This window comes from Protopterus annectens, chromosome 2.part0 (assembly GCF_019279795.1).
Source record: "Protopterus annectens isolate FY-2018-M chromosome 2.part0, PAN1.0, whole genome shotgun sequence".
NCBI lineage: Eukaryota > Metazoa > Chordata > Ceratodontiformes > Protopteridae > Protopterus > Protopterus annectens.
In genome coordinates, this window is record NC_056728.1 from 1,380,910,968 (window position 1) to 1,380,928,716 (window position 17,749).

Below are 17,749 nucleotides of genomic sequence, written 5' to 3' on the forward strand. Positions count from 1 at the left end.
TTATGAAATACTGTGATGTGGTGAGTGACAACCAGAGGCTAATGGGGACACACACAGGTGTCCCACCACTACAGGTATCACCTAATGAAAATCCTACTACACATCAGTTAAATGTCCTGCAGGGACCCATTTAACTGTAAGGGAAATAACAGGGAAGTGGTCAGATCTGCATACTTCCAGTACATCTCAGGGACGCTCTCTGACTTCTTCTTTTTCTTACCACTGGCTCAGAAGGTCAAGACAGTGCCTGCACAGATCACCGAAGTGGTGCAAGCATAGTACCTCATGCCAGTCATCCACTGTATATATTGGGGGCCCTCAGAATAGTCACCAAGTAGGCACTCCAGGTGGTCCCTGTATAACAAGTATAAACAATATTACCTTCCTTAGTCCACCACCTGGAGCTTTGCCACCCTCATTGCCCTTGGAAGCCATGGCCATTCTCTACATCACAAATGGAAATATGAAATCCCTCTTTTGACATGCAACTTCAGGCAGCAAGTTAGCATGACATGACCAGTCACAGTGCCACCTATGTATAGCGCAAAACTACAAAAAATGCATTGTGTGTTTTTTAAGGTGTAAACAATGCAGTGGAAATAGTGTACAGGCTTCACAGTACCTAAATACATTAGCAGTTTTGCTCTTCAGTGCCTCTGTTGGCCTTAATACTGCCATAGTTTCCCTCACATCAGAGCTATAGCCGAATCACCTAGCACCCAGTGCCACTCCTTGATCTGGCACCCCTCAACTCTTAGTTGAGGAGCAAAAAAATGAGGAGGAGAAGTCATTCTTCGATCTGGTGCTCTTCACTTCTGTTCTGGGGGGCAGCATAAGGTCCTAAGTATTCTTTTATTTATTTAATTTATTTATTTAAAAAAACTGTAGCAAGCAGCTTGCTTCAGCTTGATACCACATGTGAAATGCTGAAGCAGGTGCTTCACTCCTGACTACAGAAGAGTATCAGAAATTCAGAATGCCAGTATTGCACTCGCACCCCCCCCTAACACCTTGCACCTGGGGAGGCTGACACCTTTGCCCCTCTCTAGCTATGTTTCTACCCTATGTGACCACAGGGGGGTCACTGACATGCTGAAATATGTCCATTGTGCTTCATAGATATTCATGCAAGTGCAGGGAAATGACTGAGTCTCTTAGGGTCGCACAGGTGAATTGCACGGTAGGAAAAATGTGAGATGCATGAATATTTGGCTAAAGTATGCTCATTTTATAATGGCTATGTTAGAGCATCAATACTGCATGACCAAAGCAGCCATGGCGATTGTTAGCAATGTCTGTAAATGTCAACAATAGTGCATATTGCGTGGGGATTCTAAACAGGAGTAAGGTCGACTATCATGGCAGGAAGTGTGAAGGTGATGTGATGTGGCAGGTTCACTAAAAACAATACTGAGGTGTGTTTCCTTGTATGCTGTGCAGATAACCTGGTCCAAGATTTAGGTCAAGGTCTGTATGTGTCCCAGTCAATGTTGATATGCAAGTTTTGTGAGGTATTCAGTTGGCTAATGATTAAGCTGACAGCTGCTGCAGTATATACTGTAGCATGCTGTCTGAGAAGATTACGTCTGTCAGGTGTGTAGTCTGCTGAGAGTATGCATGCAGTAGCTGTGCATGTGCTACTTTGGGGTGAGTTTAGATGTGTAAGGGGGCTAAACAATAAAGCAAAGAGACATGAATGGAGTGGACTTGTTTTTTACATCTTCCATGGCATTTCTGTTTCAGTGCTGTACCCATACAGCTTTTACAATCACCCCTTCTATGGACTGCAGATATGGGATAAGTGGCTACAGTTATATTTGAAGGTGGGGTCAGGAAGCTTACAGTAACATTGAGTAGTTATGCTTGTAGGCTGTGGTTCCACTTAGTTTTGCAACAAACACACCTGAGTTTACTGCATCAAGGAATTACTGTAGGTGGGTACCTACCTGTGGGCTGCATGCATATAGTCTCTGTGGTCCTACACCAGGTGAGATAGCTGTAGGGCCAGATGCACTGTATTCACAGGAACAGTGTATATCACTGGCATGGAGGTTGTTAAATAGTGTCAGTCAAAGTCTGTGCTGGACCTGCAGCATATTCACAAACATGGAGAGTATCAAGATGTATGTCACCCAAACTGTACATGGAGGGAGTATTTAGCTTTTGATGTCTGTGCATATAAAGGTAACATGAGTTGTCCCACATTAAGCTATGTGTCAGCAAGATTTTATATTTAGGGTAGTGTGACCCCCCCCCCCCCACACACACACACACACACACACACACACACACTCCATGACAATGCAACATGCAGGAGAAACACCATACATAACATCTCCATATGCATACAGGTTATACACATGGGCAACCCCCCCATCATTTTTGCGGTAGATCTGAGGTCTTGCCAGTATTGGGCAATTTCAGATATTGCTATGTAGGGGTATGTCTTGTATGACCTTCTATTAAGTTATACATATATTTTGGGTTTTCATGCATGAAGGTTATTGGCACCATAATAGTAAATTCTCCCACTCAACAACACAGTCCAGACATTTCAGGAATCCATGGTGGAGTGCTGGTTATCAATGTTGAATTGCACATGATGTCACAAATGTCCACTTTGCATGCCCCTGATGGATATGTCTGAACATATGTGGTACTCTTCACAGTATTTGTCAAATTCAGGGCCACAGAGCTTATAAGGATAGCTTTTTTTGTTTTTACAAGAACATCTGGACAACAGTTGCAAAGGCTGTTTGATGTAACTTCACTGGGCTGCAGGTTTTGGTGAAGGGTTCATCCTTAGACTGGGTAAATTTTTTTTATGTGTTTTCACAGCTGCAACATATAGGTCTGTCTGATGTCAGGGAACTGTCGGGCACCATTGATTATGACAACCAAATGCCGGCGCAGTCAAGGGTTACGGTGTCAGTAGTAGACTTGAAAAAAGTGATGGCCACATATCCACCCCCTTTGATGGACACAGTTCCTATATCTGTGCATCTCATTCCACAGATACACAATGCTATCCAGGGGCAGGAAGAGGCTGACATATCAGTCCAGGCATTGGTTTGATCTACAGCAGTAGAGTCACCCTTGGCTGCGGTGAGATCTATTGAGTAAGATAATATCATGGATCAATGTGCTGATGGCCAGGAATGCCATGGGTACTGCCCCCCTCCTGAGTTGAGCATCTCCATGGGCACAACTCATAATTTCTATAGGGCTATAGTATATAGTATAAGGGCAGGCAAAAACCTGTACAGTCAGTGTCGAGTTGGTCAGGCATAGTACATGGCCTCTTGAAGGCTTGTGTGATGGATGTGCACCATTAATGACAGGCAGGTGTCCCTCTGCAGTCAGCCACCATGGCCTCCTTATGTCCAGCCACTCTCCATCTGTAGTGGGGAAGTTGATGGCACTGCAAGGCATCATGGATGTACACATAGAAGAGGTTTGTGCAGAGACTACTCATAGCACAGCCTGCTATTCATGCTCACAGAGAATTCCATTATCCGTGGATATTGTGGATCATGCATTTGACCTTCCCAGGTGATTGTGTATCCCCTGATGGAAGGCATTCATGGTCAAAGCATTCATCTCCTGTGGGTGCCTTAGACCTTTCTTCCAGACCTCAGCACAGTCCTGCATCATCTGCTAAAGTTGTGCCCATGTGCGCACACAAACACACATAAACACCTGTACCTCCCACCACTGCATTATCACAAGACAATGGAGACACCACCCCCTCCCTGGCCAGTCTACACAACTCCCCACAGTTACTCACCCATGTCACATACATACACACACACTCACAACATTACTCCTCACCATCCTACACACACACTGTGCCCATTGTTGGCACTTGTCACTGTGGCCTTTCCCATCTGTGCATATGACTACTGTGCTGTGCCCCCATTACTTTGTTACCTGGGTAACTTGTGTTCAGACTATGCATGCTAATCACAGCCTGTGTGTATTATTCCATATATCAGTTTTACTGTTCTGTGTTATGTTTATTCTAGCTCATAGATATGAACTAGGCACTGCCTATTCATCAGTGCCACTGCATAGTGCATCCACCTCCCATGCAGCTAGCTTCACAAAATACTTCTCATTAGGCACCTCCTCTGATGTTGACTCTGAGACTTTCTCCTGCTGAAAAACTCTGCTATAAATGTTTCCACATCACCATCTTGTGTAGTGTTGCACATACTGCAAATATTTCACTGCATGTTCCGAGGTCATACTGCATTGTACTACCAGAGACATCCAGACAGTGCAGGTGGGTCTTTAACATTCCAAATACATGCTCAACTATAACTTAGGTCTGTGACAGTACAGTATTGTACTCATTCTCTGCTTTGATCTGTGACTTTCTAATTATTGCCATTATCCATGGCTCCAGCATGGCTCCAGATTATATCCAGTATCGTCAAGAAGATGGCCCTGTGGAAAATCATCCCACACAAATTGCTGGTTTATGTCACACAAGTGCCAGATGTGTAAGGTGTGAGCACTGTTTAGGCTGGTCTGCTGACACACTGTACATTATACTTTCTCCCCCAGCTGGGCCATTTATTGCAGTGTGTGCTTAGTCAATGGATCCCAGTACCTCAGGGAACCAGACTGTATCATAGAATGCCCAAATCTGTTCTGTTCATGCTGTAGTGTCACATCAAAGAAGTGATGGAGTCCACTGAGGCAGATGCCTAGGATATACCCACTGAAAGATCCATGTGGCCCAGAATTCTGAAAGTCACACATACTTTGGTGCCCATAGGGATGGGCAAGCCATGCATTCCACAAGCCTACATGTCTACCACCTTCTGCACAGTTGCATTAGCCACATTTTAATGATCCAGATAACACAGCAGCACTGAGTGTGGCAGTGTACACCTCCATGATTACTGGCGGTGACAACAGCCCCTTGCATACGCTTATTCACTAATGTGGTGGGTACCCCATACACATTTTCACGGTTTTATCCTCATAACTCCAGGATTTACCTGTGGTCAACAGCTCTGGTAGTAGTTTACTCTCTGTATGAACTATGATTCTGAATCACTCCATGATACTGCTTACCATAATTTGCATCTGAATTTCCCTCATTTTAATAATGTTGCTCATTTTGACATCATTATACCCCCCCGCCCCATTTGCGTATTATGCAGGCTATGGTATTTCTTGACCTTCACAATTGACCTCAGTGTGTCTCTGAATTGTCCCCTCCTGATATGTGGCTATTCCTCTTGCAAAATTGGCTACCTCAACACTCAACATATTTCTGAATGCCAGGGTATGTCTTTATGTACTGCATTTACAGTGAGAACATCAATTTAAATTTCATTTATTTTCACTGCTAACAAACACATATCCATTCCTAAGTACCCATTAATAAGCATATTAAGTATGAATTCAGCATCAGCTCTGTTCAGAAATGAAAATGGCATTTCATAAGCCTGTTTTTAGAAGCAGAGCGATTGTATTTATGAATATTCTTCATATCACTGAAGGCAGTAGGCAAACGTGAAGACGTCCTAAATATGTTCTGACAGGATTCGCTTGAAACTTGTGTTCTCATATTTGCATGGGTGAATTACTGCCTTTAGCAGAAAAGTTTATACCTAAACATCATTTTTTGCTTATACTGTTTTACATATACAGAAAGGGTTTACTCCACTGCATGTTGCTGCGAAATATGGAAGCCTGGATGTAGCCAAACTCCTCTTACAACGTCGAGCTCCTCCAGATTCAGCTGGGAAGGTAAGCAAATATTGCATTCTTGCAGGTAAACTAGGTGAACAGGTAAATTAGCATATTGCTTCTAATAATTTTATAATATGAAGAACTAGGGTAAAATAATGTATCTGATTATCTCACCAAAGCCTTATCACTTAGTTACTGCAGTGAAGTGAAACAAAATTCTGCTACAATGACTATTTTAGTCCCTTCCTTGTTATGCATCTATACAGATAAATAGATACAAACACAAACACACCCACACACTAGCATAGATAAATACATACGTCATAAAAGACAGGGACATATGGGGAGAGAAGGTAAATAAGCTCAGTCACAAGATGCTTAAAATAAACAAAACGGTGATGATAGATGGCAAAAAACATAATATCGTACAAGCTTCTGCAAACTGAACTGCCTGACACACCTAAACACAAATATAGAAAGAGAAAGTTTATTACATAAAACAAATTGAATCTGAATGCAGAACTGCTGAGTGATGGGATTCTTGTTGGGCAGGAAAAACTAAAATGTGTGCTGTAATCATGTAGATCTCCTAACTGACATCACTGTTGCCCAGCACCATGATTTCTACATGCAAAATTAGATATGATGTGTAGAAGATTAGTGATGGTCTTGGTAACATCCCATCTGAGTTTGGATATATGCTCTCTCATTTTAACAAACTGCACTGAAGCATTAACTACTCTAAATGCATCTGTGCTTCCTATATGGTGGCACATTCTTCCCTAACATATACGTAGGTGCTACACACTTTTGTACTGCATTCTGAAGTTTGAAGGGGAGTGCTCTAGATCTTAATTTCTGAATCCCTGAGAGGTTTATCCAAAATCTTGGATTTATAAAACACACTACTAACAGTGGCCTAATTACTTAATCTGAACTTGCATCATTTACTTAAAAATAATGGTGTTAACTACAGTAATATTTTGTTTACAGTTAAATGTTTATTCTGTGTTTACAGCTAAACTAGAGCTTAAAAGTTGTTCTTGCTAACAATATCCTTTAACAATTAACATCCCCTCCCTCACACTCCCTTTACAGAATGGTCTCACCCCACTTCACGTTGCTGTGCACTATGATAACCAGAAAGTGGCAATGATGTTGCTGGAAAAAGGCGCCTCTCCCCACGGTCCTGCCAAGGTGAGCTCCAACAGTGCTGTTACTTGTCAAGAGAAATCATAATGCACAAACATCAGAGTCTTCATATCATATGAAGGCATTAGAATGGGACATGGTTTCATTGTTGCTGTGTTAGCTATTCATCTCAGCCTGGGTGAAAGAACTCATACCATTACTCTTTGTCATGTAGTACCAAATATTATTTTAATGCGGGAGTCTGTAAATGACGGTCAGTATAACATGACTGAGCAGAACCAAGATATTTGTGGTTTACTAGCAGGATCTTACATAAATGGTAAACAGTTGTAGTGTCCTGTGCAAACTGTTTTCATGCTGCCACATATTTGGGAGTTTGGTTAAGATGAACATTGCTGAACTTTATTAAGTGAAAATTTTTAGATGTCCATGCAGTTATTCTAAAGTGATTACTGTAATCAGAAGTGCGGTTTCAACTTTGGATTCTGAGAAGGCCTCTGTTATAAATGCTGGTGTCTTCCTTTTGCTTTATATAATAAGCAGTATACTGTTCTTAACAAGATTATTTTGCATGTGATAGTGGGTGGTGTAAGATAAGACACTTGAGTGTCTCCATGCTTATGAAGTGCTTTAAAAGGATGTAATGTACAACAAAGGGTGGCATGTTACACTGTAATAGGGTTCTAAGCAGACTCTCAGATGAGAAATTAATGACTGGTCTTCTGTTATGACATCTTTATAGTGCCTTGAGAATGTTTTGATGGTGCTTTCTCTATCATTCTTGTGGTGTATTTGGTTGCTTACAGAATGGTTACACTCCTCTGCATATTGCTGCCAAGAAGAACCAAATGCAGATAGCAACAACCCTCCTAGACTACGGAGCTGAGACCAATATTTTAACAAAACAAGGAGTAACCCCATTGCATCTGGCCTCACAGGAAGGTCACGGAGACATGGTCGTCCTGCTTTTGAAGAAAGGTGCCAACATTCATACTGCGACAAAGGTAATGTATACTTGAAATAAGGCTGGTAACAGCAGCATTCAGAGAGATTGGCTAGGACTGACAGTAGATCTCCATTGTAATATGTGAATGTAGAATTGTGCCTTACATGTGACTGCCATTTGTGGCACTGTAGCCATTTTGAATTGTTAGCTTTTTGATAAAGAAATTACATAAAACTCTAAAACATCCTGAGTTTGATGACAGCAAAAACAGATAAAGCAATTCCATTTATTAAAGTGGCAAGAAGTTGTTCTTTGCTTCCTATTTGGTGAATGTTATTAAGAAGAATTATAAATGTGATCAGAGAAATGGTGGCACATGATGGTTGCTCATCCTGTCTTGTAGGTTGTGAAAATGGACATGTGCTGGCAGTAGTGGCTGTGTTTAGTTGTGTGGGTGATTTGTAGAGATCCTCAGCAATGATCAGAGTTAAACTATAATGCACAATTTGGTACGCAGGCACAACATCCTTTATTGAAAAGACTTCAGGAAGGAGGCCTGGTTTTCAAGGATGAAAACAGGGTATATAGGACTTGGAATCCTGCCCTCCTGTTTGCAGAGGAAGGATAAGAATGATCTAGGAGAAAAACATCTCTTGCAGTAGATTAGATGTAAAATGAATTATTCATCTTCTTTTTCTTTGCAATGTGTTTGCAGAAGATGCAGAAGGCTAGGAAGAGAGAAAGTGAACAAAGGAGTAAAGGAATGAAAAAGGGCCCCAGTCAGGCAAAATATATTGACAAACACAGATCATCAGCATTTAATATCCATGCTTGATTACATCAAATGCAAGCTACAGTATGACTGATAAGAGGAAGCATCATGCTGAGCCCAAATACCAACCCCAGTCCTCTCTGATACAATACATCTTAAGCAATGAGTGCTAATCAGCTGAACCTGGAGCATTATAGTACCATGAAGCATCAAGATCTATTAATGGATTTTATAGCTACCATGAAAAGCCCCCAGAACAGGCATAGTTTTCCAGACATGGGGACAGAATACAGGACAGGATAGCAGACATTTTAATAACCATTATGAGGGAGAATCTGTACCCCACAACTCCTGGCAAATTATCTGAACCTTCAGCCAAAATTCAGTCAACCTGGGACAAAAGGTGAGCCTTTGCCCCTGTATTCATAACCTGTATGTGAGCCTTTGCCCCTGTACTCATAACCTCCATGTGAGCCTTTGCCCCTGTATTCATAACCTGTATGTGAGCCTTTGCCCCTGTACTCGTAACCTCCATCTCAACCTCTGCCACTGTACTTCATTCCTGACTTAAGTATACTACTTCCACACTTGCACAACCATGGGAGAAAAGAGAAACATCCTATGAGAATGGAATAAAGTAGCTCTGTGTACTGCGATCCTGCAGTACAGTAACCGAATAAAAAAAACATTCAAATATTCCTGGACTTTTCCTTTTGGGGAGTTAGAACTGAGGAGATTACATTTTGAGAGACACTTTTTCTTGAATGATAGAGCACCCCTACTATAAACAATGTCTTAAGACATGAGCTCTGGGGGGGGGGTTCAATTCCCTTTGATCTCCCCTCTTGTCTTGACATGCAAAGCATGAGTCAAATCATTAAAATCCCCAAACAGTTTTAAGGCCCCCTTTCAGATTAGTCACAGCCAAAGCCAGAAAAGCTCCCAGCATCTTACCATAGAAGCAGGGATACAGGCAGAAAGATAATACAGTGTAAGCAATATCACCAGACATCAGGTTTGCATTTGCTAGAGTCCCTCAGAATCTGCACAACAGGCTAAGAGATGAAAAGCTCACGAGCCTCTGAGCCATAAGATGACAGAAATTACAACTGACCCTCTTCCTTCTTATGTCCTAGTTTGTGTGACTCCAAACATACCTCTCAACTGTCCCTTATTTTGCAGAATGTCTCTGATTTGTGAAATATTTTTGTCCTGCTCTTAAAACTTTAGATTTTCTGGCAAACTACTGTGGATTACAGTCAGCCAGTCAGTCAGTAATGCTGGTTGAGTTCCATATTTTTTACTGTTCAGAAAATGGATGATGATGGAACACCCTAATAATGGGCGATTGCAACTACCCCAACATTAACTGGGAAAACTACTCATGTACCAACTCTTTTGCTCAATGTTTTCTGGAATTCATAAATTCCAACTCATTGGATCAATTTATCCACACCCTCACCAGGGACAGCAATATCCTAGACCTGATCATTACAACATAGATGACCGGTGTTCCACACCAGAGGTCAATTCCTCATTAGTCAGATCAGACCACAAGCTAATCACCCTAGACATCCACATCCTGCCCCCACCCCCCCATTAGGGAAACCACCGTAAAATATTTCTCCAAAGCCAATTTCACGCTTCTTAAGACAGAAGTGGCAAACTTCATGACACCCATGCAGACGGACAATAGAGGTACGACTGCTGAATCTTAAACAAATGCACTTTATAAGCACTTACACGAGTGCATGGATTGTGCTATCCCTAACTGAACCAAGATGCTATCCTCCAAAAAAACAAAGCCAATCTGGTGGTCTCCTGCCATAAACAAACTATGCAATAGAAGAAAGAAAATGTTGCAAAAAAGAGTAAAATCCCATGATTGGAGGAACTCCCTGGTCAGCCTCAGTAAGAAGCTGAGATCCCTCATAAAATCCTCCAAAGCTAGTTATGAAAACAAAATCGCCACTGATTCTAAAGACTACCACAAAGAATTTTATAACTATGTCAAGAATCTCAATGGCAACACTCAGATCTGCTCTGAGTTACAGCACAATGGCACTAAATATACAGAACCAACTGATATTGCCAACATCCTGGTAGATGGGTTCAATGCTAAATTTACCCCCCTCACCCGCTAAAGGGCCCATCTCTATACCGGAAGAGTGAAAAGTTCCTGTAATCACAGCTGCGCAGGTAAAAAACACACTCTCCAAAGCCAAGAACACAGCATCCATGGGATCTGACAACATCCCAGGCTGCTTTCTACATGAACTACAGAATGAACTGGCACCCCACCTAAGCACCATGTTCAGTTATAGCCTCACCTTAGGCTTTGTTCCCACTGAATGGCACACAGTGATGGTTATCCCACTCCACAAAGGGGAAGCCACCACGGGCCCTGGGAACTACTGCCCCATTAGCCTAACGAGCCTGGTCTGCAAGACCATAGAATGTATCATCATGGAACTTATAAACAAAGACATTGGTAATCTTCAAACTCTGGACCCCACCCAGTTTGGGTTTGTAAAAGGCAGATCATGTCTCCTAAACCTGATAGACTTCTTTGAAGCAGTCACCAAAGCCGTAGATGAGTATAAGTTGGTTCACACAGCCTATCTTGATCTCACCAAGGCTTTTGACACCATCCCCCACTCTGGAATTATAGATAAACTCACTAAACTAGGTATAAATCTGTATGTCACAAGATGGGTTGCCAACTGGCTCACTGACAAAACCCATGCTGTGAAAGTAGCAGACTCCAAATCCGACTTCACACCAGTGACAAGTGGAGTACCACAGGGTTCAGTCCTGGGTCCTCTACTGTTTGGTATCTACTTTTCTGAAGTACTGGCTAACACAGAAGGTCTTTGGCTAATGGAGTTCACAGATGACTGCAAACTAGGAGCCATAATCGAAACTCCTAAAGATGTGGACATCCTACAAAAGGGCCTCACTGAGATGGATGTCTGGTGTCAAAGCCATGGCCTCAAGCCCAATGCCAAAAAGTGCATTGTCATCCCCTTTGGTAAAAAATCTGTACCCATGAGCTACCACATAGGTAGTAGTCTACTTAACACCAAATGTGTGATAAGAGACCTTGGGACACAGGTGGACAGTAGTCTCTCCTTTGATAATCAGAGTGCCACAGTAGTCAGGAAATCCTTCTACATGGCACACTTCATCACAAAAGGTTTCTCATCCAGGAAAAAAGAGGTCATTGTTCCCCTCTACTCGTCACTCATTAGACCCATTACAGAGTACAACACCCCTTTTGGTATTTACCTCACAAGACATCTACAACAACTGGAAAGGCCACAGAAATAACTCACAAAGAGGATTACTGATGCCCTGTGCAGACCATCTAAAAAAACTCCAGCTTTACTCCATTGCATATCGCCTACTCAGAGGCGATCTCTGCCTAACATACAAAGCTATGTCAAACTCAGAGCCGTTGGACATGCTCCACTTAAAGAAATCCCAAACCCTCTGAGCTACATGCTCTAGGGACCTAAACCTTGTCACCACAATAAACAGAACATGCTGGATGGATAGATTCCTGTCCTAGAGACTTTCCTTACTCTGGAACAAACTACCTATCTATATCAAACAAAGCTCCTCATTAGCAATCTTCAAGAAAAATCTTGATTGGATGGGAAATAGGAAATTCTCCCTGGGGATCACCTCTCTGGCTCTGCTTGACAGGGGCACAGGAAAATAATTTTCTTGGGTGGAGAAAGCCAGGGTACCTTTTTGGCTAGGCTTATATAGTCCCTAGGGCCAATAGCCTAGTACCTACCTATGAACCTATGATGCAAAACATTCAGTTCTGTTAACATTTTAAGCAAATTAAAGTAATATTTGAAAATTGTCCCTGATTTGTGGTCGTTGTTCCCCCATTATTATTGTCATTGTCATTGTCTAGAATTCTTGAGCAAAGAAGTTGAGATATGCCTCAGGACTTCATACTGTATCCTGGAGGACTTGACATGCTCTCTGATGATAGGAGGTACTGCCAGCCATACCAGGAGAAGTAGGGCAGTGGATGTGTGACATGCCAGCACAGCTGGCTAGAAGGGTGTGAAGAATTATGTGTCATTTGTGTAGCAAACTGATTTGAACAGATGCTTGTGTTTAAAAATGTATTTGAAAAGTTGCTTGTGTTAACATGCATCAACAGTACTTCCTGCTAGAAAGCAAAGAAATGTACTTGCATTATTGTTACTGAACTAAATGTACATGTTTCAACAGAGGGTACTGGCAGAACAGAGATCAATCACAATCCAGTGCAGCAAACTTAAAATATATCTAAAATTAAATTACTTTATGGGTTAAGCCATAATAATGTTATCCCACAGTTTTGAAGAGAGCCAGAGGCATGATGTCTGTGCTAGAGAATAGGTTGCAGCTCCTGTAGGAAGAGTGAAATGGTTTTAGAATTTTATGACTTCTAGCAGCTGCCCCACATCTGAGCAAAGCTCTGTCTGTGTGTATAGTAACACGTAGGTGCTAAAATCCTGTCAGCTTCAAGTGTTGGTGAGTGTGGGAAACAGTCAGATGACCAGATGTGATGTCATTGTGCAATCAATGCTGAAAGAATATTTAGATATTATATTGAGAAGTCTCGCAGTCAGACTGAGCATTCTGTATTCTGTCTTGGATCTAACAACAAGGACCACTCAACCAAATCATCTTGTCTTGCTTTATTTAGTAAGTAACTTAACCAGAGAACAGTAATTTTAGATTAGTCAGAAAAACATTGTCAGATTAGATGTGCTGTTTCCTATAACTGTGTGAAACTTTCCATCGGTGCTATTTTTAATATTTCCTGTGGCTGAAACTCTGGTGTTTACTGTAAATAGATATTTAGTATTTTAATGTTCTTTTATTATTTATTATTAAAATATTTAAACTTTTCATTGTGACTGATTTTTTTTAGAAAATATTTAAGCTTTGAGCGTATTTGCACATATTTATTTGGTGATAACTCTGGCCACTCCTGAAAGCCTGGCTGTTTGGTCAACATTACCATTTGTATTAATATTAATTCCACTCAGGTTAGCCCATAGGTCAACAAACCCAAACATCCATCACCTGGATGGTCAGAAATATGGAACTGTTTCACCTTCATACACACAATAGTCAGTGCCTGCTTGTCTTGTGACTTGACCAGCCACACCAAAAGGTTTTCAGTTTTTCCCTGTTCAAGTATACAACTTCTTCTGTACCTTGGCAATGACCAGTCTCTACTCTTCCAGGTTACTTCAAGCAGAAAAGTCTTAACTCCCAGATAAACCAAAGTGGTCTGGGTCAGTTTTCCTCCTCTACAAATGAATTTGCAGGAGAAGGATAAAGCAGGTAAAGATAATCAGGCATACAATGAGAATAATTCCAGTGCAGAATCTCAGTGCACATACAAATCTCACTGCCTGGAGAGACACTCCCACCTTCTACACTAACAATGCATGCACTGATACTGCTCCTTTGTCTGGAAAACCAAGAACATACTGCTAAGTATACAAGTACAACAGTTATCAGATAATAGAAAACCAAAGTAATGAAAAGAATCTTACAGTACATGTCTTGGTCTATCTCCCAAATCTCTGCCTCCTGCTAGTGCAGCAGGTCAAGGTGATACCACTTCAGGTCACAGCTGCAATGATAGCATTCGTCCCCGGAACTGACAATGATAATAGCATTATGCAGCATCTATGCCACCTCATGCCACATTTCACATTCTTCAGTGTGTCACGGTAATTGTTCAGCAGGCACTCCCTGAACTGCCTCTGCTGAAAGAACAGGAACATCCTGCTCTCCCTGTCACACCAAGATGGAGACCTGAATCCCCCAGAATTTGAAGTAGCCTGGCCCACTCAGTCATGAATAGTTGAAACGCAAAATGGTAGTTCCATGCACACATGTGCATGTTTCTGCATGAATCACATGTCAAGCTGGGTATATATTAGAACACTGAAGTTTCAAAGCTTTGAATGTTCTAATATCGAACCCTATTCAGCGAAAGCTGAAAACATTGAACATACAGAACAGCAAATTTTTTCCTAGGGAAAAAAATTGCTGTTCCAAAATGCATGCATACAACACAAGCACACCAAACAAACAGCAATTCACACACATACATCTAAAATCTTACACCTAACCCTACACTAAACTATGAACACACCACTAACTATCCACTTACCTTAACCCAAACCCTAACCCTAAGGTCCATCACTATCACACACTCACCTCACCTGCGCCCTAACCCTAACTCATCTAACCCACCCTAACCCTTACGTCCACACAATCGCACACTTACCTGACCTGCGCCCTAACCCTAACTCACCTAACTCGCTCTAACTCTCACTTCCACACAATCGCACACATACCTAACCCCCACCCTAACCCTAACTAACCTAACCCGCACTCAATCGCACACTTACCTGAACCTGACTCGTAACTTTCCACCACACCGCTGAAAATACCGAAGCAACAGAAATGGACAACCAAATTCTTTCCCTAGGAATTATTTTCAGCTTTAGCTGAATAGGGTTCGATATTAGAACATTCAAAGTTTTGAAACTTTGATGTTCTAATATAGACCCGTCAAGCTACAGAGATCTTCAGTGTAGTACTAGGACATGGCTGTAGCACTGCACTGTGGTACTGTGGATATACACATGCTGCATGCAGTAACATAAAGGTCACATGCTTCATGTTCCCTGTCATGGCTCATGAATAGCATAGAGAAAACCAGAAGCAGTTCACCAACCACAGAAATGGCGTGTTTCATTAACATTAACTCCATGTTAACTGGCTGCCGTTGTTATTGTGTCATTTAGATTAATCTGATTCTTCTTGACCTCAAGGATTGTAACATAGCAGGTGCGTCTGTCAAGGCCAGCTTCTTTAAGCTCTTACAAATTCACTTTCATTACTTCAGTAATGCTGTCCATTCACCTTTGTCTCTGCTGCCCCCTTCTGTTAAATTCAATATTTCCCAGCATCAGTATTTCCTTTAGTACTTCCGTGGTTGTGCAGCGGTAGCATTGTTGCCTCACAGCAAGAGGTTCTCCCATTTGAATCTCGGCTGGAGTGCAGCGAGTGCCTTCTGTGTGGAGTCTGCATGTCCTCCCTGCGGTTGGGTGGGCGTTCGAAAGACATGCGTAAATGGGCGTGCCTTCGTTGAAGGTTGAACGTCGAGCTGGCACCTTGGCATTCGTGAAAATGTACTGTCAATCATTAGTGGACCGGAGTTCCACTGTGGCGACCCCTAACGGGAAAAGCCGAAAGACAACAACATCAGTATTTCCTTTAGTGAATCCTGCCTTTGCATTATGTAGTCAGAGTATATCAGATTTAGATTTAGTATCTGGCGTAGCAGTGAACAGTCTGGATTCAGTCCCTTAAGTATTGACCTATTTGATCTTCTTGCAGTCCACAAATTCTCAAAAGGTTTCTCCAACACCACAGTTCATTACTTACAGGTAACTCTCATAGCCATATGTTACTGCTGGGAAAACTATAGCTCTGACTATAAGAAGCTTTGCTGACAATGTTTTGCCACAGATTGCTTCCAAAAAGCAGGCATCTTTTACTTTCTTGGCTGCAATCACCATCCACATACATCACAGTATAGAACATCTGTACCATTCTAAGCAACATTTTGTACAACTGTACATCATCAAAACTGAGGAATTTCAGTAAAGCTTCTCTGGACTTGAAGCCTCACAGAGATTATGAATGAGTCCCATCTAGTAAAGTCCTTCAGCAGCAGCAAAAACAGATCCATTAGAGGATGTCATTGAGAGTGAGGCAGATGGCGTGACGTATGAGAAGTGAACGTGGCACTGTACCATATGTCTGTGGCTGCAGAGATTCAAGCTAAGAACATAAGAAACCATGGGAAGGGCATTCCACAAGGGCTGTGGGGCTCTTGAGCCATATACTGAGTGTGTTAAGTGAATGGGGGAGGCTGTACATAATAGTAACTGCAATTGATAACCAGTACATAAAGGTGCAAATGCTGTAGTTATAGTTATGTGCATCCCACAGTCTTTGAGTTCTGCCTTTTCCCTGCCACAGACTGCATCAAGCCATGACACTGAAAGCCAACATAGTTGATACCACTAATGGTTTCATTTTACCAGCTTAACATCACCGCTGGAGAATGTAATCCATAATTCCCGACAAACTTTCAACAAACGTATTCACTAAGTTCACTTTCTATAGTTACTGCATATTATAGTGCTGCAGGCACATTGTGCCCTCCCCCCATGAAGGTGATTATGACTGTGCCATACCCATCCCTTAATCCGTCTGGGTGTGACATATAATGTATAGCATGACCATGCAGTGTTCTGCATAGCCTGGGTGTGATAATTCATTCATCATTTTATCTGTTGCCTGTGTCATGGCCCATAGCTTTGGACCAGACACCACCTCTTTGCTGATCTGCAGTGTATTGTCCCCACGTCTTCCTTGGCTGTGGTATTGCTCCTGCTGCTGCTGCATGTTCCTCACTTGAGTCTCTACCCTGACTTTGTGCTGCTGCTATGACTGGTATGGAAGGACCTGCCATGCTGTTCACCAGGTGTTTCTTCTGTTTGCACCAACCTATGTTATGTAGCATGGCACACACAACAAAGTTCTGTCTGCATATGTCTAGACGTAGTTGCAGTGCTGCTCATGAGGTGTCTAGACATTGGAAACATCCCTTCATTAGTCCAAATACATGTTCTATTATGGTTTGTTTTTCAAAATGGTCTGGAGATTGTGTATTGGTGTCAACATACAGTGCTTTGGGGTATAGCTGGCATCACCTGGAACACAAATTATAATATGCACCCTTCTCTCTGCTTACATGGTGCATATATGTATAGACCTGTCTATCTAGCATGTCTATGTACCTACAAATGAAGTGGTCCTCTAGGTGCCTGTGTGAAGTCCCCAAGACCATTGATTTAGGTCATGTACGAAATGTGTGAATCATGTCAAGTGCTGCACAGTTATAAATAATACCATCAACATTACAGACCACCTGGAAGTTCACAGAGTGGAACCCTTTCTTTAGATGCATATGTTGATGCCTGGACCAGATGGAGCCTTTTTACCAACATGTATGCAACCTATGGTTCCCACGACATTAGGGAAATGGGCTATGTCATAAA

General features: G+C 42.0%; 1 protein-coding gene across 31 annotated transcripts in view; it reads left to right on the forward strand.

Annotated features, from left to right (window-relative positions):
* The window catches only part of ANK2 (ankyrin 2), a 3,034,032-nt gene that overhangs the window by 2,018,354 nt on the left and 997,929 nt on the right, over positions 1–17,749 (forward strand). For 26 of the 31 annotated variants that reach the window (XM_044061567.1, XM_044061562.1, XM_044061555.1 and 23 more), the window contains 3 exons: positions 5,668–5,766; positions 6,808–6,906; positions 7,668–7,865. In XM_044061567.1, the coding sequence (XP_043917502.1) occupies positions 5,668–5,766; positions 6,808–6,906; positions 7,668–7,865 (396 nt within the window). The remainder of the gene's footprint in view (positions 1–5,667; positions 5,767–6,807; positions 6,907–7,667; positions 7,866–17,749) is intronic. The other 5 variants (XM_044061565.1, XM_044061573.1, XM_044061574.1 and 2 more) reach the window with 1 other exon arrangement.